General features: G+C 55.5%; 1 protein-coding gene across 1 annotated transcript; it reads right to left on the bottom strand.

Moving 5' to 3' along the window:
• On the bottom strand, positions 1 to 19,221 carry U2AF2 (U2 small nuclear RNA auxiliary factor 2). The gene is made up of 12 exons (XM_017892519.1): positions 19,149 to 19,221; positions 14,988 to 15,123; positions 14,115 to 14,159; positions 13,721 to 13,824; positions 13,046 to 13,197; positions 11,621 to 11,737; positions 10,539 to 10,677; positions 6,051 to 6,130; positions 5,845 to 5,967; positions 5,471 to 5,557; positions 4,962 to 5,210; positions 1 to 356 (listed from the first exon to the last, which is right to left on the bottom strand). Exons 1-12 carry the CDS (start codon positions 19,219 to 19,221, stop codon positions 222 to 224), a joined length of 1,440 nt encoding a protein of 479 aa, XP_017748008.1. The 3' UTR covers positions 1 to 221.
• Positions 19,222 to 19,315: the final 94 nt, after the last annotated feature.

Below are 19,315 nucleotides of genomic sequence, written 5' to 3' on the forward strand. Positions count from 1 at the left end.
GTGTTGTCTGTGTGGGCTGTGTGCGCACTTCCCCAGTCCCCTCCCTGCCCTAACCCCCCAACCCCAGTCCCCCACCCTTAATTGCTGCCATTCCAGTTGCTGCCGGCTGTCGTGTGTCTGCGGCTGTCACTCCTCTGCCCATCGTCTTCAGAGGGGGATAAGGGGGGGGCGGGAGTGGGGAGAAGCCCCAGCCAGCCCTGCCCCACCCTCCCCAGCCGCCTCTACCAGAAGTCCCGGCGGTGATAAGAGTCGGGGTCACAGTATTTTGTGACAACCACTCTGTTGGCGAACTTGCGGCCCGTCAGGCCCTGCATGGCTTTCTGGCAGTCAAACACAGAGGTGAACTCCACAAAGATCTGTGGGGAAAGGAGAGGCAGGTTTGTGAACAAGGCTCAAGCCTAGCAGCCAGGCAGCCAGTATCTACCCAACCCCGGAACCGAAGGCAGGAAGGGACAGGGAGGAGGGGGCTTCACCACAGGCGTCGGAAAGGAACCCTTAGTGCAGGTTTGGTGGAGTTTACCCAAACATCCTCCAGAATCAAAAAACAAAAAGAGCAAAGACACACCACAGGCATGGAGGAGGAGAAAGAACAGAGACGCTGGGGTCAGCAGAGCCATAGAGGGCAGGCCTGGACAAGCTCATCGTGGGGAGGGTCCCTCGTGCTGAGTGAGTGTCTACTCCACACCAGCCACCATGGTGGGCGCTCCCAGAACCACCCCAACAATAAATGAGCTACGGGAAGCTCAGAAATTAGGATTCAAACTCAGGTTGAGTAAAATTTAAAAACTTGAATCTTGATCTATTCGAGCTTCTAACCTTACTTAAACCAATTTACAGGAAAATGGAGGGAGGGAAGAATACAATGAGCCTACATGAACACTGAAAATCCTATACAGCAGATGAACTTATTTCTTCAACAAATAAAAGAGCTTGCAAAAAAAAAAAAAGGGGGGGGGAGGGAGAAAGGTACAAAGGATAAATTACAGGAATTTTTGTTACCAAATTCAAGGTAGGGACCTTGATCTGGATCCTTACTGAAACAAACTATAAAAAAAATTCTTGCCTGGGCACAGTGGCTCACGCCTGTAATCCCAGCACTTTGAGAGGCTGAGGCAGGCGGATCACCTGAGGTCAACAATTCAAGACCAGCCTGGCCAACATGGCGAAACCCCATCTCTACCGAAAATAAAAAAAATTAGCTGGGCATGATGGCGGGTGCCTGTCCCAGGTACTCTTTAACCCGGGAGATGGAGGACGCAGCGAGCCAAGATTGTGCAACTGCACTCCAGCTTGAACAACAGAGTGAGACTCAGTATCAAAAAAAAAAAAAAATTCTTGGCCGGGCGCACTGGCTCACGTCTGTAATCCCAGCACTTTGAGAGGCCAAGACCGGCGGATCACGAGGTCAGGAGATCGAGACCATCCTGGCTAACACGGTGAAACCCCGTCTCTACTGAAAATAGAGAAAAAAAAAAAAACTAGCAGGGCGAGATGACGGGTGCCTGTAGTCCCAGCTACTCCAGAGGCTGAGGCAGGAGAATGGCGTGAACCCAGGAGGCGGAGCTTGCAGTGAGTCAGAGATCGCGCCACTGCACTCCAGCCTGGGCGACAGAGCGAGGCTCCGTCTCAAAAAGTATAAATAAAAAAAATTCTTGAGACAGAAAAATTTGAACATGGAATAGGCACTAAAGAATTTTGCTAATCTAATCATGCTTATTGTGGTTTTGTTAAAAGAACAATTTTTTAAGGTTATCTGCTTAGAGCAATGGTTGTCAAATGGAGGAGGGCTTGTCCCCAGGGAACACGGAGCAATGTTTGGAGATGCTTTTGGGTGTCTCAAAGCGAGGAGCAGTGCTCCTGCATCTGGTGGGTGGAGGGTGGGGATACATCTCAATATCCTACAACGCACAGCGCAGGCCCCCACAGAGAAGTTATCTGACCCAAATGTTAGTTGAGAAATTACAGACATATACTTAAGGATCTCAGATGAAATATATCTGATATGCTTTAAAATAATCCAGCAAAGAAAAAAGAGGAGGGGGGAGAAATAAGCTGAATATGAAAATTAAGAATGACAAAATATTGGTAACTTGAAGCCAGATGAAGGAACGCCAAAATATTAGCACATATACTATGATAAACACTCATCACTATTATAGTCTCTACTTTCAGATACATTTGAAAAGACATGTAACAAAAAATGTAAAACAGGAATACAATGCAGTAAGACCGAGTCTTGCTCCTTCACCCAGGCTGGGAGTGCAGTGGCGCAATCTTGGCTCACTGCAACCTCCCCCTCCCGGGCTCAAGTAATTCTCCTGCCTCAGCCTCCTGAGTAGCTGGGGTTACAGGCATGTGCCACCACACCCGGCTAATTTTTGTATTTTTTTAGTAGAGATGGTGTTTCACCACATTGGCCAGGCTGGTCTCCAACTCCTGACCTCATGATCCGCCTGTCTTGGCCTCCCAAAGTGCTGGGATTACAGGCGTGAGCCACCTTGCCCAGCCAGTGCAATAATTTTAATATGTAAAACAGGTCAGCTGATCCCAAAGGCCAGGGTCTCTCCATTCCTTCTCTTCTTCCCACAAATGTTTCCTCAGCCCCTGCTTGAGCCAAGCTCCAGCCCAACACCAGAGAGCAGCCCTGACATACGAGCTCAAGGGGCGGGGACTCTGGAGGGCACGGGCAGGAGCTGCAGTGAGAGGAGATGCTGCTGGCCTTCCCCTTGCCCGTTCTCTAAGATGCTCCTTCCACCTCTCCAACTGCCTCCTCAACCCTGCTCTCCCACTTCGCCATCCCAAGGTCCCAAGCTGGACCCTGACACCTGAGTTCCATCAGCCCTCATGCTGGGAACACAGACCTGTCCAGCTAATTTATCCTCGACATCTCTACTGGGTGTCTCAGAAATCCAAAGCCAGCTAGCCACCCCCTCCCCCCGGCTCACCCCCGCCAACTTGCTCGTCACCCCTGCGTCTCACCTACCGTCCCCACCATCAGAGCTGCTACTGAGCAGCCCATAGGCCTCCCCTCTACACAAACACACCAATCACCAAAGTCTGGACACTTCCCAGGCACAAGTCTCCCTCAAATCCATCAACTCTCCATCCCCTGCTACTACTTTAAATCAGATTACTGGCCGGGCGCGGTGGCTCAAGCCTGTAATCCCAGCACTTTGGGAGGCTGAGACGGGCGGATCACGAGGTCAGGAGATCGAGACCATCCTGGCTAACACGGTGAAACCCCATCTCTACTAAAATACAAAACTAGCCGGGCGAGGTGGCGGGCGCCTGTAGTCCCAGCTACTCGGGAGGCTGAGGCAGGAGAATGGCGTAAACCCGGGAGGCGGAGCTTGCAGTGAGCTGAGATTGGGCCACTGCACTCCAGTCGGGGCGACAGAGCGAGACTCCGCCTCAAAAAAAAAAAAAAAAAAAAAAAAAATCGGATTACCATCTTTCACCCAGTTTATCATGGGACACCTCCCCACCGTTCATTTTCCCAACTGCAGCCACAATCACCTCAAAAATGCCACCACCACAGCCCTGTTTTCTCTTTGAAAAGCCCACCACTCCAGGAGAAAGCCAAGCTGCTTCCACGACGTAAGAAGGCCCCCCTGCCCAATCTGGCCCTGCAGAGCCAGCCTTGGTCCTGACAAACCTGGCTGTGGCATCACTTCGGCAGCACCAACCCTGCCAGCCCCAGCAAGGCCTCCTGTCCACAGCACCCTCTCTGCCCTCCTGCTCATCCACATTCTGCCCTCCTGTCCACAGCACCCTCTCCGCCCTCCTGCTCATCCACATTCTGCCCTGCAGGACTAAGCAGGGTAGGCAGAACCCAGGGAAGCACCTGCTGTGCCTCCGCACCCACCCCTAACCTCACCATGTGGGGCCATTTCCATGTGCCAGGCGTGACCACATTGGAGGCCTCTCAATATTGCTTCCCTCCCATCTGGCTCAAAATAACCGGTCATGCTAAGACCCATGCAGCCCTCCAAGGCCTGCCACTCAGCCCCGGCCCCACCACCTCGCTCACTCACCTGCTCACTGCCACCTCTTAACCTTGACCACCCTGAATGAACAGCACACCCAGGAATGCTGCCCCTGCCCCGACTCAACACAGCATGCATGTCCTCTAACAGCTGCATCCCCAGGACCTCTGCTGCACAGGACAGGAGGGACCTCTATTTACTACTGAACCCTCAGCATCATCATACCAGGCTCTGATGTGGACACTGAGGGTTCAGTAGTAAACAGAGGTCCCTCCAAGCCTGGTACAGTGGGAATTCCATACATACGCCAAGCAAGGGGATCAAAGGGCAGGTCACACGCCCTCACCACCACCGTCTCACAAGGCAGCCAAGGTGAGTTGGTTACACCTGTCACAGTGCTGGAGGCGACAGGACTTAGTGGGCTCTGAAATCAGACTCCGAGAACCTGAAACCTGCCAGTGTGAGCCACCCCAGCTGTGCTTGTCTCCTCTCACAATGGAGCTCAGGAGCTACTGAGAGGGCTCAGGGTGAGTGCAAACACAGCTTCAGCGGGGTGCCTGACATAGCAGACACCAGCAGGTGTCTTGGGACTGTTCCCAGCACTCTTCCCCACTCCACAGACCAGACAAAACCATTTGCACAAGCAAGGCCACCTAAGAAGGGGGAGCAGGGCCAAGTTCTAAAGCAATACAGAGCTGCATTCCCCAACTACTGTCTCGCCTGCAGGCCTTAGGCCCCCACAGGGCCACACACCCTTCTGCATCACCAACATCTCCTATGGCCAGGCCTAAGGGCAGCACTCAGTGACGGCACACACCTATATGCATGCTCAGCGAAGGGAAAGGGAGACTGAGGAGAGGAGAGGGACAGAGAAGAGAGGGAGAAAGGTGGGAAGAGAGGGAGAAGGGAGGAAAGAGAGGGCGAGAAGAGGAAGGGGGAGAGGGTGAGAAAGCTCTGAGCCTGGGGCCTCCTGACCTTTCCGCAGCCGGGCACCTCGACACCGTCCACAGGCCGGGGGATCTCGATGGACTTGACAAGCCCGTACTTGCTGCACTCGTCCCGCACGTCCTCCACGATCTCCTCGTACTCCTCGTCGTCCAGCAGCTCCTCCGGCAGCACCATGTTCATGAGGCACAGAACCTCAGTCGGGTGGCCGCCCATCTGCACCTGGGAGCTCATCAGGCCCGGCACTTGCAGGGTCACCGGCGTCTGATTGATGGTGCTCTGTGGGGCCAGGGGAGGCAGGGGCGTCACAGGGGGCCCAGACCCAGTCTCCCTCTGCTCAAGCCTATGCCCCTCAGATGCCCACCCAGAGAAAAGGCCATCTCTTAAACACCTAAAGCCCCACTCCCCAACACTGCACTGAACGCCCCCCAACTGCCTTCCCATGAAAGCTGGGAGAAAGATCAACACTTGTCCCTAGCCAGCCCTCCCACCCCCAGGGTCCCTCGAGCCAATGGAAGATGACGTGCCGGGGGGCTCACCAGCGTGGCATTCTTGGCTCCCACACTCGCCCTCTGGACCAGCAGCTTCTTATCCCCCAGCTGCATGCCGTTCAGCCCCGCAATGGCCTGCGTTTGGAGGATGAGGGGTAGGGGGTGCGGGAGAGGTGGGGTCAGGGACCGGGAGCCCAACACCTACCCCCAAGCCGGGGCATTGGTGGGGGAAGAGGGGAAGGCAAAGGGGATTAAGAGCCTGGAAAAAGCCAACACCATGGGACAAGGACAAGCCCACACGCAGGGCACTGCCTCAGGCTGGCCGCCTCCCGCCCCGTCCCGAGGAGGGGAGACCACGGCTTGGCAACAGACGCAGGGCAGGGAAGGACAGACGCGGCAGCGGCCAGGGACCAGGGACTCACCTGATCCGTGACGTTGATGTCCACGTACTCACAGAAGGCGTAGCCCTTGGAGAGCCCCGTGGCACTGTCCTTGACCAGGTTGAAGGCCTTGAGGGGCCCAAAGGATGTCAGCAGCTCTTTGACCTGCAGCGGCCGAGAGTCTATCAGGGCTGGGATGAGGTGGGGTGGGGTGGGGGCACGGGACTGGAGGGAGGCACGGAGGTTACCTGGTCATCGTTCAGGTAATTGGGTAAGCCCCCGATGAACAGCTTGTGGGCAGAGTCAGGGACCACAGTGGACACAACCCCTATGGGCAGAGGAGAGAAGGACTTCAATTCCAGTACCAGGTCATCTTCCCAAAAACCTGGACAGTCTACAGCAAGCTCCTCAATCACCAAAAAGAACACTTCCTGCCTGATCTGACGAGGGAGGGGCCACCACATGCCCATCCCACCCCAGCCTGATTTGACGAGGGAGGGTCCTGGGCAGTGGCACAGAGGCTCCCTGGGGAGAACGCACCTTGTCTCCCAAATCTAAATCTGCCCAGCCTCAAGGGAACCTCAAACTAGAACATCCTCCAGAATGCTCCGAGGGCACAAAGTTCACACCCACATCTGCCACCTGCTGCTGTGGAATGCTGGCAGGTCACCTGGGCTCGGGACCTACTAGTGAGTCCCAACACACTCCACCCCTTCTCTGACAGCCACCCAGGCAAGGCTCCCATTAAAGCTTATCCCTGGTCGGGCACGGGGGGCTCACGCCTATAATCTCAGCACTCTGGGAGGCCAAGGTGGGTGGATCACGAGGTCAAGAAATAAGACCATCCTGGCCAACATGGTGAAACCCCATCTCTACTAGAAATACAAAAATTATCTGGGCGTGGTGGTGGGCGCCTGTAATCCCAGCTACTCGGGAGGCTGAGGCAGGAGAATCGCTTGAACCCAGGAGGTGGAGCTTGCAGTGAGCCAAGATCACTCCACTGCACTCCAGCCTGGGCAACAGAGCAAGACTCCGTCTCAAAAAAAAAAAGAAAAAAAAGGCTCAGTTCCTCCCTTCACGCCCTGCCAGAACAGCAGGTGTCACTGCAGGGGTGCCCCTGCCCTCACGGGGGCCGTGACACGATGAGGAGCCGAGGCTGCTCAGCAAGTCTCAGAGCAGTGTCCGCAGCATTAGCCACTCTGATCTCACTGGGAACTGGGGGCTGACTGTGGGATGCAGGGTCCACTGTCTTCGAGGGCTGACATACCAGAGTGAGGGCTTATCAGCTGAATTGATTGGCCCTTGATCCTGCCCTATCCGCTGAACTCTGGACTCACAGACAAGTGCCTGTTGGTGGGATGATTCACAGGCTCTGCCAATGTATCCTGATGCCATCCTGTCAGATGCCAGCTATGCCAGGACCCGGTAACCAACCAGCCTGACTCCCAAGTTCAAAGCCTAGGCCATGCGGCCTCCCCTTCCTCTGCAGCCCCCACACCAAGTGTGAGTGGCCCCATCCCACCTCCATCCTGATGCTGGGAAGGAACAGGTAAGGTAGGAAATGGGAAGGACCCTCAGAAGCTGAGACGCTGTGCCCACGGGAGGAGGGAGGCGCCCATGCACCCTCTCCTACCTCCTCAAGCCCCTTCAGTCCATGACGACGTTGCCCCCAGAGAACTGGAAGCACCAACCCAGCCAGCTCCAAACACCAGACTGGGGCCACGGAGACCCCAGGAGACCCGTCTCCTATGCTACAGGGACAAGTAGCAGCAGCCCGGGAGCAGGAACACACACCAAGCACTCACGCGCCAACGGCCAGGCCATCCTGTAAGACTTTCAAATCTCGCTACTGGCAATGCCTGTTACCAGCCACAGAAGCAATACTGAGGCACAGAGCGAAAGCACATGGTCAGGAAAAAAGGCAGCCTCCAGAGCCCACACTCAGCTGTGACTCTCCACAGGCAGCATGGCAGGCTGCAGGCTGTGCCTGGGTCCAAGGAAGAATGGGTCACACTGGAAGCTTGGCCTCGAGCCCTGGCTCTACACGTCTCACTTGAGCAACCCAGGGCCAAGGGTGCAAGAGTTGGGCTCTCTGGGTACATGGCTCCTTGAGTTCGAGTCATGTTTGTACCGTATGAGGCTCCAAGGGCCTCAGTGTCTTCATCTGTAGAATGGGAAGAATACTGGCGCCTGTTGTGCGAGCCACGTGCGTGAGAACAGCTCGGACCAAGTGCTGATTCAATAGAGGATGTGAGAACAGGCATGGCAGTCGCCGTGGCCCGGGCATCTGCAAGACTCAATGCCCACAACAGGGCTAGCCCAGCCCAGACACACACTGTGAGCACTGTCAGTGGGGTCAGCCCCTGTTACATGACAACTACTTCAAAGGAATCTTCTCGGAGCCTCGAGTTCCTCCACTCATCACTGAGGAGGAGGAGCTCTACTTGGCAGGGATGTTGCAAGAGTCGGGAGGGGAAACAGGACCCCATACCTCTTCAGCGGCTGCATCTATCAAGCATCGCACCTGGAGCAAAGGTGGTATGGGGAGGACCCAGCAGGATCCCCACTGTCCCGAAGCTCTTTCTCATCTGTAAGATGGAGGAATGTCCCCTCCCATGGTGACCAGGCCATCTCGGCCCAGGGGACGCCTGAAAGGAGCTCGGCAGCCACTGCTATCACTGGGTCGCCTTCAGCTCAGCCCCTGCCAGAGCACCCCATCACCTTCAGAAGTGTCAAGCCCCTCAGCCTGGTAAGAGAAGCAACCTTAGATCCATAACCCACCGTTCCTATTCCCCAAGGTCCACCACGTCCCTACCCAGGAAGGAGGCACTGCACAACGAGGCCACCTCTGCCGCAATCCATCTTTACTTACAAAAACAGGCAGTGGCCAGGCACAGTGGCTCACGCCTGTAATCCCAACACTTTGGGAGGCTGAGGCGGGTGGATCACAAAGTCAGGAGTTCAAGACCAACCTGGCCAACATGGTGAAACCCCGTCTCTACTAAAAACACAAAAAATGAGCAGGAATGGTGGTACATGCCTATAATCCCAGCTACTCGGGAGGTTGAGGCAGAAGAATCGCTTGAACCTGGAAGGCGGAGGTTGCAGTGAGCTGAGATCGCACCATTGCACTCCCGCCAGGGCAACAGAGCAACCCCGTCTCAAAAAAAAAAACAAACAGGCAGTGGGTCAGAGTTGGCCACTGTCATCCGTGGAGTGCACTTAGGACGGTGCCTGACACACACAGTAAGCACCAGCTAGTGGTGGGCCACTCACAGGATTTAAAATGAAAACACAGTGGATTCGCCAGAAGAGATGTGGGGAAGATATTCTGTAGCTTGATCGGGGAAATGCACCCATACATAAAAAGTCCATACAGATTGGAGCATGTCAACATATACCACAGGCTCTAAAAGGTTAGCTGAATTTACCAAAACTCACGGTGGAAAAGCACTGGGCTGAGTGCGGTGGCTCATGCCTGTAATCTCAACACGTTGGGAGGCCGAGGTGAGTGGATCACCTGAGGTCAGGCGTTCAAGACCAACCTGACCAACATGGTGAAACCCCACCTCTACTAAAAGTACAAAAATTAGCCGAGCATGGTGGCAGGTGCCTGTAATCCTAGCTGCTCGGGAGGTTGAAGCAGGAGAATTGCTTGAACCCTGGAGGCGGAGCCTGCAGTGAGACGAGATGGTGCCACTGCACTCCAGCCTGGGCAACAGAGTGAGACTCCGTCTCAAAAAACAACAACAGCAACAACAACAAAAAGAAAAGCACTGGAGGCCAGTGAGGGACCCAGCCCAAGTCCTGCCTGACATAGGTGTGCCTCCATCTGGGGCTCCACATTGCCTCCCTGAAGAGCTGACTTGGTTTCTAAAGGACTCCTCCAACAGTGAGTACCGGCCAGCAGAACCCTACCTCCTCCACGTCCTAAGAGACACAGCCACACCCTGACAGGGCATCAGACAAACCCTCACTCAAATCCATTCATCAACTACAAGGGTCAGCAAACTATAGCCTGTGGGCTGACAGGGCCCATCACCTGGTTTTGTACATCCTGCAAGCATTCTAAAGGGAGACCATTCTGTGGCCTGTGAATAGCACAGGAAAGCCCCATCTCAGCAGCCATGCGCACAGCCAGGCCCATGCACGCAGACACCGTCTGGCTGCTTTCACACAGTGAGATGGTCTGCCAACCCCTGATTTGCTATGTTACCTACCAATTAGAGACGATATTAAACACAGCTATGGGGAATGGCCCAGAACAGAAGATTCAAGGCAAACACTGGGAGACAAAAAACAAATGAACACCCAGGTGCCAGACCCCACAGCAGGAACTTTGCTGCCAACTGTCGACGCACGCCAGCCCCGATGGGCACGGACTGAGCCCTCCAAGGTCCGAGAGCAGGCATGAGGTCCCGACCACAAGCCTCTCACTTCCCCCAGCACCTCTGGTCCGATCCTGGCTCTGCCACATACAAGCCCGATCCTGGCTCTGCCACATACAAGCTGTGTGTCCCCAAGCAGGTCACAGCTCCCTCTCCCGGCCCTAGGCACCTTCTCTATCAGCAGGAGAGCATCCCACTCGCACAGACTGAGGGGAAGCAGGGAAAAGGCACTTATGGTCCACAGTACTTACACGACTTCCTAAGCCACTCCAGCTGGGCTGAAGGGAAGGATGGGCCATGGGAACAGGACTGGGGAGGAAGAGGACCCTTAATGGATCCCCCACTCACCAGGCACATAGACGGAGGGGTTCTCTGACATGCCAGGAAGCGGCTGGTAGTCATGAGGCCTGCGGATCTTTAGTGACTGGCCCTGGAAGATGATGCCATCAAAGGCCATGGCCTGGGTAGTCTCGTCCACTGAGCGGAACTGAATGAAAGAGAAAGGTGTGGTGAGGGTGGCGGCCAGGGACTGATACAGGCCCTAGTGTTCCAGGATTGGGATTTCCTCTTTCCTTTCACTCATGTGAACAAATACAACATGCCAGGCCCCAGGCTGGGCACTGGGAGGACAACAGACACACATGTCCCTGCTGCCAGGAGCTCACACTCGACCGTTAAAAACACCAGGCACCCAACACCAACACAGAGGCAAACACACAATTGCAGGCTGTGACGATGCGGAAGAGAGACAAAATGCTGAAAAAGGATGTCACGGGGAAGCTTAGTTGAATGGGGAGATGATAGTACTGGAGTATTTCTGGTGAGGGGACATTTCAGCCCATATCTGGAGCAGTGCAACGGAAAGTGGAGTGCAGTGAGGCAAGCACAAAGCGCGAGGGAGTGCTGAGAAGCCTCCACGGCAAGCCAGCACTGCCAATGCCTTCACAGTACTTCACCACAGTTACCAGTCCAAGAGTCGAAAATCAAAAACCAAGGCCCTTTCCCAACAGTTGAGAAACACTGACACAGAAGACTAGTTAGGAACATCAATTAGCTGAGGTCACGGAAGACTAGTTAGAACATCAGTGAGCTGGGGTAAAGAGCTCTAGCCAAGCAGGCAGGAGCATGGTACGTTCTGGGAAGGTCGGCATGGCCAGAGTGCAGAGGACTGGGCCGGAATGGTCTGGAAAAGGCCAAAAAGGTCTGCAGAGGCCAAACAGGCCTCTCAGGTCACAGAGAAAGCAAAGGTAAGGGAGAAAGTAGGATCAGATCTGCGGAGCTATTACAGGGCTCACTTCAGTGACCAGGTGGAGAACGGGCTGCAGAGGGCCCAGTGGAAACAGCACAGGGCAGCTCCACACACCAGCGGCCTGAGGGATGGGCCCTCACATCACACACGTTTCCTTCACCCCACTCACTCCCCAGCTCACCTCCAAAAAGGCAAAATTCTTGTCCTGGTTAATCTGCACAGCCAACACTGGGTTGCCAGGGGCCTGGGTCAGCCCCCCTAGGCGCATCTGGGCGTTGAAGAAATCCATCATGGCCTCCTGCAGAGGGAATAGGAGACAAGGGGGGGGCGGGGGAAGGGAGGTGGAGAGAGGAGGGGAAGGGTGAGAGAGGGAGACACAGAGGGGTTTGGGGGTAAGGGGAGAGGGATGAGGGGAGGGAGGAGGGGGAAGGAACAGTGGAATATGGGTGGGGGTGTAGAAGTCAATAGTAGGAACAGAAGCGAGAGAGAAAATGGGGAGGAAGCAGTAGCAAGAAGACGGCCAAGGGCAGGCGACGGACAGGCGTTGGGGGACAGCCACAGGGGCCCCAAAAAATCAGGGGAAAGGAGAAGATTGTTCAAGAAAAGGCAGAGGGAATGGTGACAACACAAAATGAAGAAAAACACGAAACAGAGGAGATGAAGAGACAGAGCACACAGGGAAGGGACACCCAGTGGAGACAGACAGAGAAGTGGCAGGAAAGTAGAAAGGAAGTGGCAGGCAGGGGCAGAGACGAGCAAAGGACAGAAAAGGAAAGCAGACAGAGACGAGCGAGGAGGAGGAGGTCAAGAGTGCAGGGGCGGGAGGGGAGGAGTGTAGGGAGGAGGGCAGGGACGGGAGGGGAGGAGAAAAGAGTGATGTGGAGGAATCTGGCCCTGGAGTCCGGGGGCTGGTTTATCAAATGTAGCAAAGTGCAGGTTGAGAAAGTCAGAATGGACCTTACTTGCCTTCGACGATGGTAGCAAACTTTTTGTTGCTACGAGGGATCTCAGCCCCACAATATTTCACTTTAAAGAGAAATGGAAACAACTCTTTGATCTCGGGATTCTCAGGGGGTGCCACAGGAAGGGGTTGGGGAGAGGGGAGAGGGAAAAGGAGTGGTGGGGAAGGGGGAGGTCAGGGGCGATCAAAATAAAAGAACAGCGACCATGGGAGGGACGTGGGGGAGAGGATGGGGGACAGGCGGCAGAGAAGGAGAGGCGTGTCAGAAAAAAACTGAGGGGCAGCGTGCGTCTGTGTGTGTGTGTGTGTGTGTGTATGTATGTGTGTGCGTGTGTCCAAGTCTCCCTCTCTGTCTCTCTCCGACACGTAGGTACAACACGTGGGTACGTTATGTGTGTGCTTGATCCCTGGGTTGCTGAAGGAGGTTGGGGGGAGGGGAGACGGGAGAGGGGAAGAGGAGGGAGGGAGGGCCACCCCCAGCCCGGCCCCTGGCTGGCTCAACTCCATCGGTCCGTCTGGGAGGGGGCCGGGGGGTCTTGCAGGAGCAGAGTCTGACCCGTGCAGGTTGGGGAAAGGGAATGGAGGGAAGGGAAGGAATGGGGTAGGGGGACAAGGGAGAGGGCAGGGGCAGGGGGAGGGCAGTACCTCAGTGATGCCAAAGGGGATGTTGCCCACGTAGAGGCGCCGGGCTTGTCTAGTCATCTGGCTCCCGACCACGGGCGCCGGCGTTGGGGTCACAGCCAGACCGTCAGGGGTCATGGTGGGGAGAAGAGCAGTGGCTGGAATCTGACCCGCAGCTTCAAAGGGGATAAAAGCAGGACAAAACCCCATGAGGGGAGTGTTCAGTGGCCTCCCCCATCATACACTGGGAGCTCCCCTCCTCGGCAGAAAGCTCCTACAGGCTCTCGGCCCTAGCACCTTCCAGAATCCTCTTTCCACCTCGGGACCCCCACCCTGTAACTGCTGCTCCTAAGAAGCCTCACTTCCTCATGGCATCCAGAGGGAGGCCCCAAAAGCACAGAGACCAGCCCTCCCAGGGTGTGCAACCCTCCACCTGTGTCCTCACCCCTCCAGGCACACACGCAGGAGAACAACTGACGGAGGCCCAGACCCCCCGGGGTGTGCAACCCTCCACCTGTGTCCTCAACCCCTCCACGCACACACGCAGGGGAACGACTGACGGAGGCCCAGACCTCTCGGGGTGTGCAACCCTCCAGCTGTGTCCTCAACCCCTCCACGCACACACGCAGGGGAACGCCTGACGGAGAATCCCAGCCCCTGCACCCTCTCGCTCTGGGAGCAGCCCGGCCAGGGGCCTACCTTGCATGGCCTTGTACTGCATTGGGGTGATGTGCTCAAAGCCCGGAGGTGGCACGTCCCAGTATTTACGGACCTTCTTCTTCTTCTCATGGCGGGGGGAACGACTGGGGGAGGTGGGAGGGGAGAGCGGGGCAGGGCAACCTCAGTCTAACAGTGGGCCTGCGAGCCCCCCCCCAGGCACCTTTTCACCCTCCCCCCAACCATGTAAGCTCCACTCTCTCCAGGAAAGGAGAGGGTCTGGGGCAGGGCCTGGGGGAGGGGTGCTGGTTTCAAGGTAAGTGGACTCTTCCCAGTGCTTGGCCCAGGGCTGGAAACGGGCGGGACAGGGTGCACGGGCGTGAGGAAGGTGAAGGGAGTGGACGTCAGGGAGGAAGGGGCAGGAAGAGAAGCTCACATCAGTCCACCGTGCTCCTCTTTAGCGCCTCTGGTCAAAGGTTTGCTGGGGGGTGGGAGGGAAAGGTATGGGGAGGGGTGACTGGGGACCCTCGTCTTCCCCACATGCCACACCCCCCCAAGGGCACCGAGCCCCAGGGTGGGAGCAGGGCCGAGGTGAACAAGCAGCAAGCAGGCCCCCCTCGGCCCTGCCATTTCCCCCCAAACATCCCCAACCCCCAGGAAAGAGGAAGTGAGGAAAGGAGAAAGGGGCCAGGGGCCAGGAAGGACCGGTCTCTAGCTGGAGAAACTGAGCTGGGAGGAGGCAGGAGGACTTCCGCCTATCCTGCCCTTCCTCACCTAAGGGGGCAGAGAACAGAGAGGGAAGCCTAGAAGGGAAGAGGCGGTGGAAACCGACACCCCGGGCCAGAAAGTAAGCCCAGGCTGTGGATACTGCCTCGGTCCCAAGAGCTCCCTTCTCCTGGGAGGCAGGGAAGAAAGAAACTGGAGGCAGAGACCAACCCCCTCGAAGAGAGTCCCACAGAGAGCCACACAGAGTCGAAAAGAAGGAACAGGCCCTCAGAGTCAGAGACAGAGAACAGCCCCTTGTGAAGGAAAACACAGAATCAATTCCCAGGCTCCAGATAAAGAACCTATTGCCCCCAGCAACCCACCAGCAACCACCAAGAGAAAATGAAAGAAACCCCAGAAAGAGGGGAAAAAATCGGAATTCAAGACAGACCAAGCAGTAGATCCCTCCCCCAGATCCATACGAAGAACAAACGAGCCACACAGGGCCCGGGCCCAGACACACACGCACAGGCCACCCACAGGCCGGCCAACACCAACCCCCTGACTCCCAGGCTGGCCCAGGAGGATCCCTGAGCCCTAGTACCTTCGTCGCCGCCTGTCCCGGGAGGCGCTCCGCTGGTCCCGGTTGCGCCGGTCACGGCTCCGGCTCCGGCGTTTGCGGTCCCGGCTTCGAGAGCGGCTGTGGCTGCGCTTCCTATGCCGGTTCTCCTTGTCCCGCTCTGGGCAAGGGTGAGAGGAGGGGCAAGGGATGAGCGGAGTAAGGCTGCGGGCCCAGCCCACCCTGCGCGCTGGTGGCTATGTCCCCAGCCCCAGGGAGGCCACCCCCAAAGGGAAGGGATCCAATGGAGGAAGGGAATTAACAGGCCTCCTGGGTCCACAAGCGAGTCCAGGGACCACGAGGGGACCAGGGGGACGGGGCCTGGAAATGCCCCCGGGGTGTGAGATACCTGAGGATGCTCAGGAGGAGCTGGGAGCCAGAGAAGACAGAGGAGGCTGGCTCCTGGTCCCCTCGAGGGCTGAGGGGCCTGACCCCAGGGTCGTCCCTGAGAGGGGCAGGGCTAGAGGCTGGGGAATCAAGAGACCCAATGATGTTTTCCTGAAGGGACCCAGCGACCCCTCAGGAAAGACCTCTGCAACCAGCTGGCACCCACAGCCCCACCACCAGGCCTAGGGGTCAGGTGCCAGGCAGGATCTGATATCCCCAGGAAGCAGGGAAACTCAACCCATCCCTTCCCAAGCCAGTGAATAATGCAGAAGCAAGCACCCTTCCCCAGGGGAAGGGAAGGGCCTCAGAGAATCCGCAGACTGAAGGGGAAAGAGGCCCTCCTCTACTTCAACAGGTCAGGGGAGGAGCTTGCCCCATCCCGACTTGAATCCCAAACCACTTGATTCTCCCGGCCTCACTCCCTTCAAAGCCAAGTACTGGAGAGGCTGTACTATAGGGTAGGGGAATGCATCTCTGCCAGCCTCCAGCCGGCTCCCTCAACCCTCTATTTGCCTGATGTAGCCACTAGAAACAGAGCCTCGCTGGTAAAACCACAGAAACCTCTGCTCTCACTAGACCCTTCAACCCCTGAAGAAGGAAGACCAGCCCTTTAAGATGGAGGATAAAGCATGAGCATTGGGGGTGTTCATGAGCACCGCCATACCATTTCCTTAATTCAAAGACACCCAGATTTCTCAACTAGCCACGAAGCACACACACAAAAAAGATGCACACGTTAAGGTGCTCATGTATGTGAACACGCATCTCCTGCAGTGATCATCCCTGGGGACAAGAGGAGGAAAAGGCACTGAGGGAAGATGTTAAACTTTAGCCTCACCCACAGTGTTTTGTCTTATGTTTCTGTGAAGCAATTTGAATGTTTGGAAAAGCACCGCAATTCCAAAACCACCAACACTCAGAAAAATATGCACCCAGAAGAGAAAAAAACAGTAACAAATATTGAGATGCTTCCTACAATTGGAATCTGTACTAAATAGTTTTGTTTGTTCTTAATCCTCACTACTGCTTCGGAAACACTGCTGGGGGCTGACCTAATGGGTAGAAACCTAAGGTTCAGAGAGATCACAGTTGCCCAAAGCCAAACAGCTAAGAAATGGTGATACCGGAATGGAAACACTCAAACATCAGTGAGTTAAGCATGAGGCCATACTCTTGAATGTGGATCAGGCAGAACACTCAAGTCTAGCTAGAACCACTAATGACAATATAATTGTCCCCTTGAAGGCCAAAAACCCCAAAATCAAAAACTGAAATTGGGAGGAACAATCGGCAGGACAGGCCAGCAGTGCAGAGCAGCAGGGTAAGCACGCAGGCACAACTCCACGCTTGTAGGATGGACAGGCTGTGAGCCCCAAGAGCCCTTCCTGCTGCTAAGGCTCTGAAACAGGCAAGCAGGCAGAGAGGAAGCCACGCAGAGAAAGCAATGACGCCCGCTGGGTGCCTGGGACAGGCAAGGAAATTCCCTATCGACACAGGTAGCAGAGGAAGGGACTGAGGTACAGAGGCTGATCCGTCCTTCACAAAGACCCACAGGCAGAGTGACAGGTGGGCAGAGCTTCCCCTATGACAAGAACCCTCTCCCACACACTGATGCTGGACAGGTAAAAACAAGAGAACTTCATCTGCTCAAAACACTGTATTGTGGTCATCTTATGGGAGCAGCTCCGGCAACTCAGGAGCCGTGCCAGGTCTCAGGGACGGCCCTATCAGCACCAAGGGGGAAACCCCACGAGAACCAGCGAAGCACCATCTGAGAGCCTCAAAGAACGGCCCGATCAGCTCCACTTGGTGGCCCAGCAGAGTGGAACTTGGCCTTGCAGCCAGCCAGAGCTCAGAATCAGCACCTGCTTTTCTTCTAACCAACAAAAACTATGCAAAAACAACTTAACCTTTAAGAGTTGGTTTTTTCTCTGTAAACGAGGGTCACATCTACTCCACCCAGGTGTTGTGTGACAGAATGACATTTGGAAAGCACCTTTTCCTGCCCTTTCCCAACTATGACACAATCCCTGTGAGTGGAAGACCCTCCTCTTTAAGCATGGGATTTTACAATTGCAAATATCGCTTACTGAACACCTAATGTACAACAAGCCACATGCCACACACTTTATGTTACCCCATTTAATCTCAGCTCTGCCTCTGACTAGCTGAGCCCTGAGAAAGTTTTTAACTTTTCTGAGCCCTCAGTTTCCTCCCCAGTAGAGGTGGAAATCATTTTGACCTCACAGGGCTGTTACAAGGATCCCCTAAGTAAAATCATGCTAAGAGTTTAGTGAAGAGCCTGGCACACGTAAGCGCTCAGAGTTTAACTACACCTATCATTACTATAATCTTTATTAATCCTCTCAAAACCCAGTGAGAAGAAAATAATAATGTCTACAAATAGAAAAAAAAAAAAGAGAGATACAAACGTATTAAAAGTAGTTACTAACCAACAAAGCAAGTATCTAAACCCCTGATGTGCTCAACTCCAAAGCCTATGCTCTTGAACAGTCCATCACCTAAGACAGAGTCAGACCCTCAGTAAACGTTATTTCTTCCCCAGGGCACTGTTTCCTAATACAGCCCCTACACAACTCTAGCCTGGGTTCAAAGGAAAATTCCTTAGCCCTCATTTCGTCCTCCAAACGACATAGGATCATGGGCAGCTGAAGCCTCAAAACAAATGAAACAAGTCCCCAACCTTCCCTAGTCCTGTGTTTCTTCACTCTCAAACTGAAACATGGAACAACTCTCCCACTTCTAACATTCTCGGAATCCCTAAGATCAGCAGGGCCCCAAGCTTTTTGTTCTCACCCATCATAATTATGGATACCCTGAAGGGAACCTGCCTCCCATCTTCCCCGTTAAGTGAAGAGTTTAACGCAGTGGGCCAGATCCCTCTTCCTTCCTCAGAACCTGCTTCCTTATCTCTACATTGAGATCTGAGGCTGGGTATTATCAGGTGCCCTGAGTTGGGATCGTACATGATTTGAGGTTTGTCTCAAACACTCCATATCGCGATTCTCGGGACCGCCAAAAGTTCCGCATATGCAGGATGTGTGCGTGCCGACACTCAAAGAATGCAGCTGCTTTAGGGAACATGCGCCCAACACATTAATGAGGCGCAACACTACCAACAGACGGGGCAGAAACAACCCGGCAGGAGAGCTCGCAGCAAATCAGCAAAAAGGAAAAAGGGTAAGAGACGGGCTCGTGGCCTCCAAGAGTCCCCGAAACAGCTCTGTCCTCATCCACGTGAAGGAGGGAAAGGGGGGCCCCCCCGAGTCCTCACAACCGCCATTTTGGAAACAAAGGGGGCGTGGAGACGCGGCCGTGGGCCCGACCGGAAGCGGAAGTGCCAAGGCAGCGGGAGAAAAAGAACGGATTACGGGGCCTAACATAATCTCCTTTTCAGAGAAAACAAAAAGATTTTAAAAAACAAAAGTTCACGTCGAGGTACCTGGCGCACTCGCGCCGCGTCCCCCGAGCCACCTCCGGCAGGACCACGTGGGGCACGGGGACAGCCGCCGTGCGCATGCGTCATGGGCCCGCGCCCCGCCGCCCCCTTCCCCTCGCCTAGCGCGCGGCCGAACGCTGGGGACGTCACGTGAACGAGGCGCGCGCCAGGGAACCGGGGTTGGGGGGGGTCGCACGGCCGTGAGAGGTGGGGGGGAAACGAGGGAGAAAATGGCGGGGGGGCAAAGAGCGACACGAGGAGCCGCCCACACCTCCGCCCCGCGACCCCGGCGCCCTCACCTTGTTTATTCTCGTTGAGCTGCCGCTCGAACTCGGAGCCCGGCGCCCCGAACCTCCCGTCGAAGTCCGACATGCTTGAGGCCCCCGGCCGCCGCGTAGGGCCCTGTGCAGTCTCGCCCTCGCCTTGCCGCCCCGCTCGGCGCTTCGGCTACCTTCCGCCGCTGGCT

This window comes from Rhinopithecus bieti, unplaced genomic scaffold (assembly GCF_001698545.2).
Source record: "Rhinopithecus bieti isolate Rb0 unplaced genomic scaffold, ASM169854v2 scaffold_22436, whole genome shotgun sequence".
NCBI classification, from domain to species: Eukaryota; Metazoa; Chordata; class Mammalia; order Primates; family Cercopithecidae; genus Rhinopithecus; species Rhinopithecus bieti.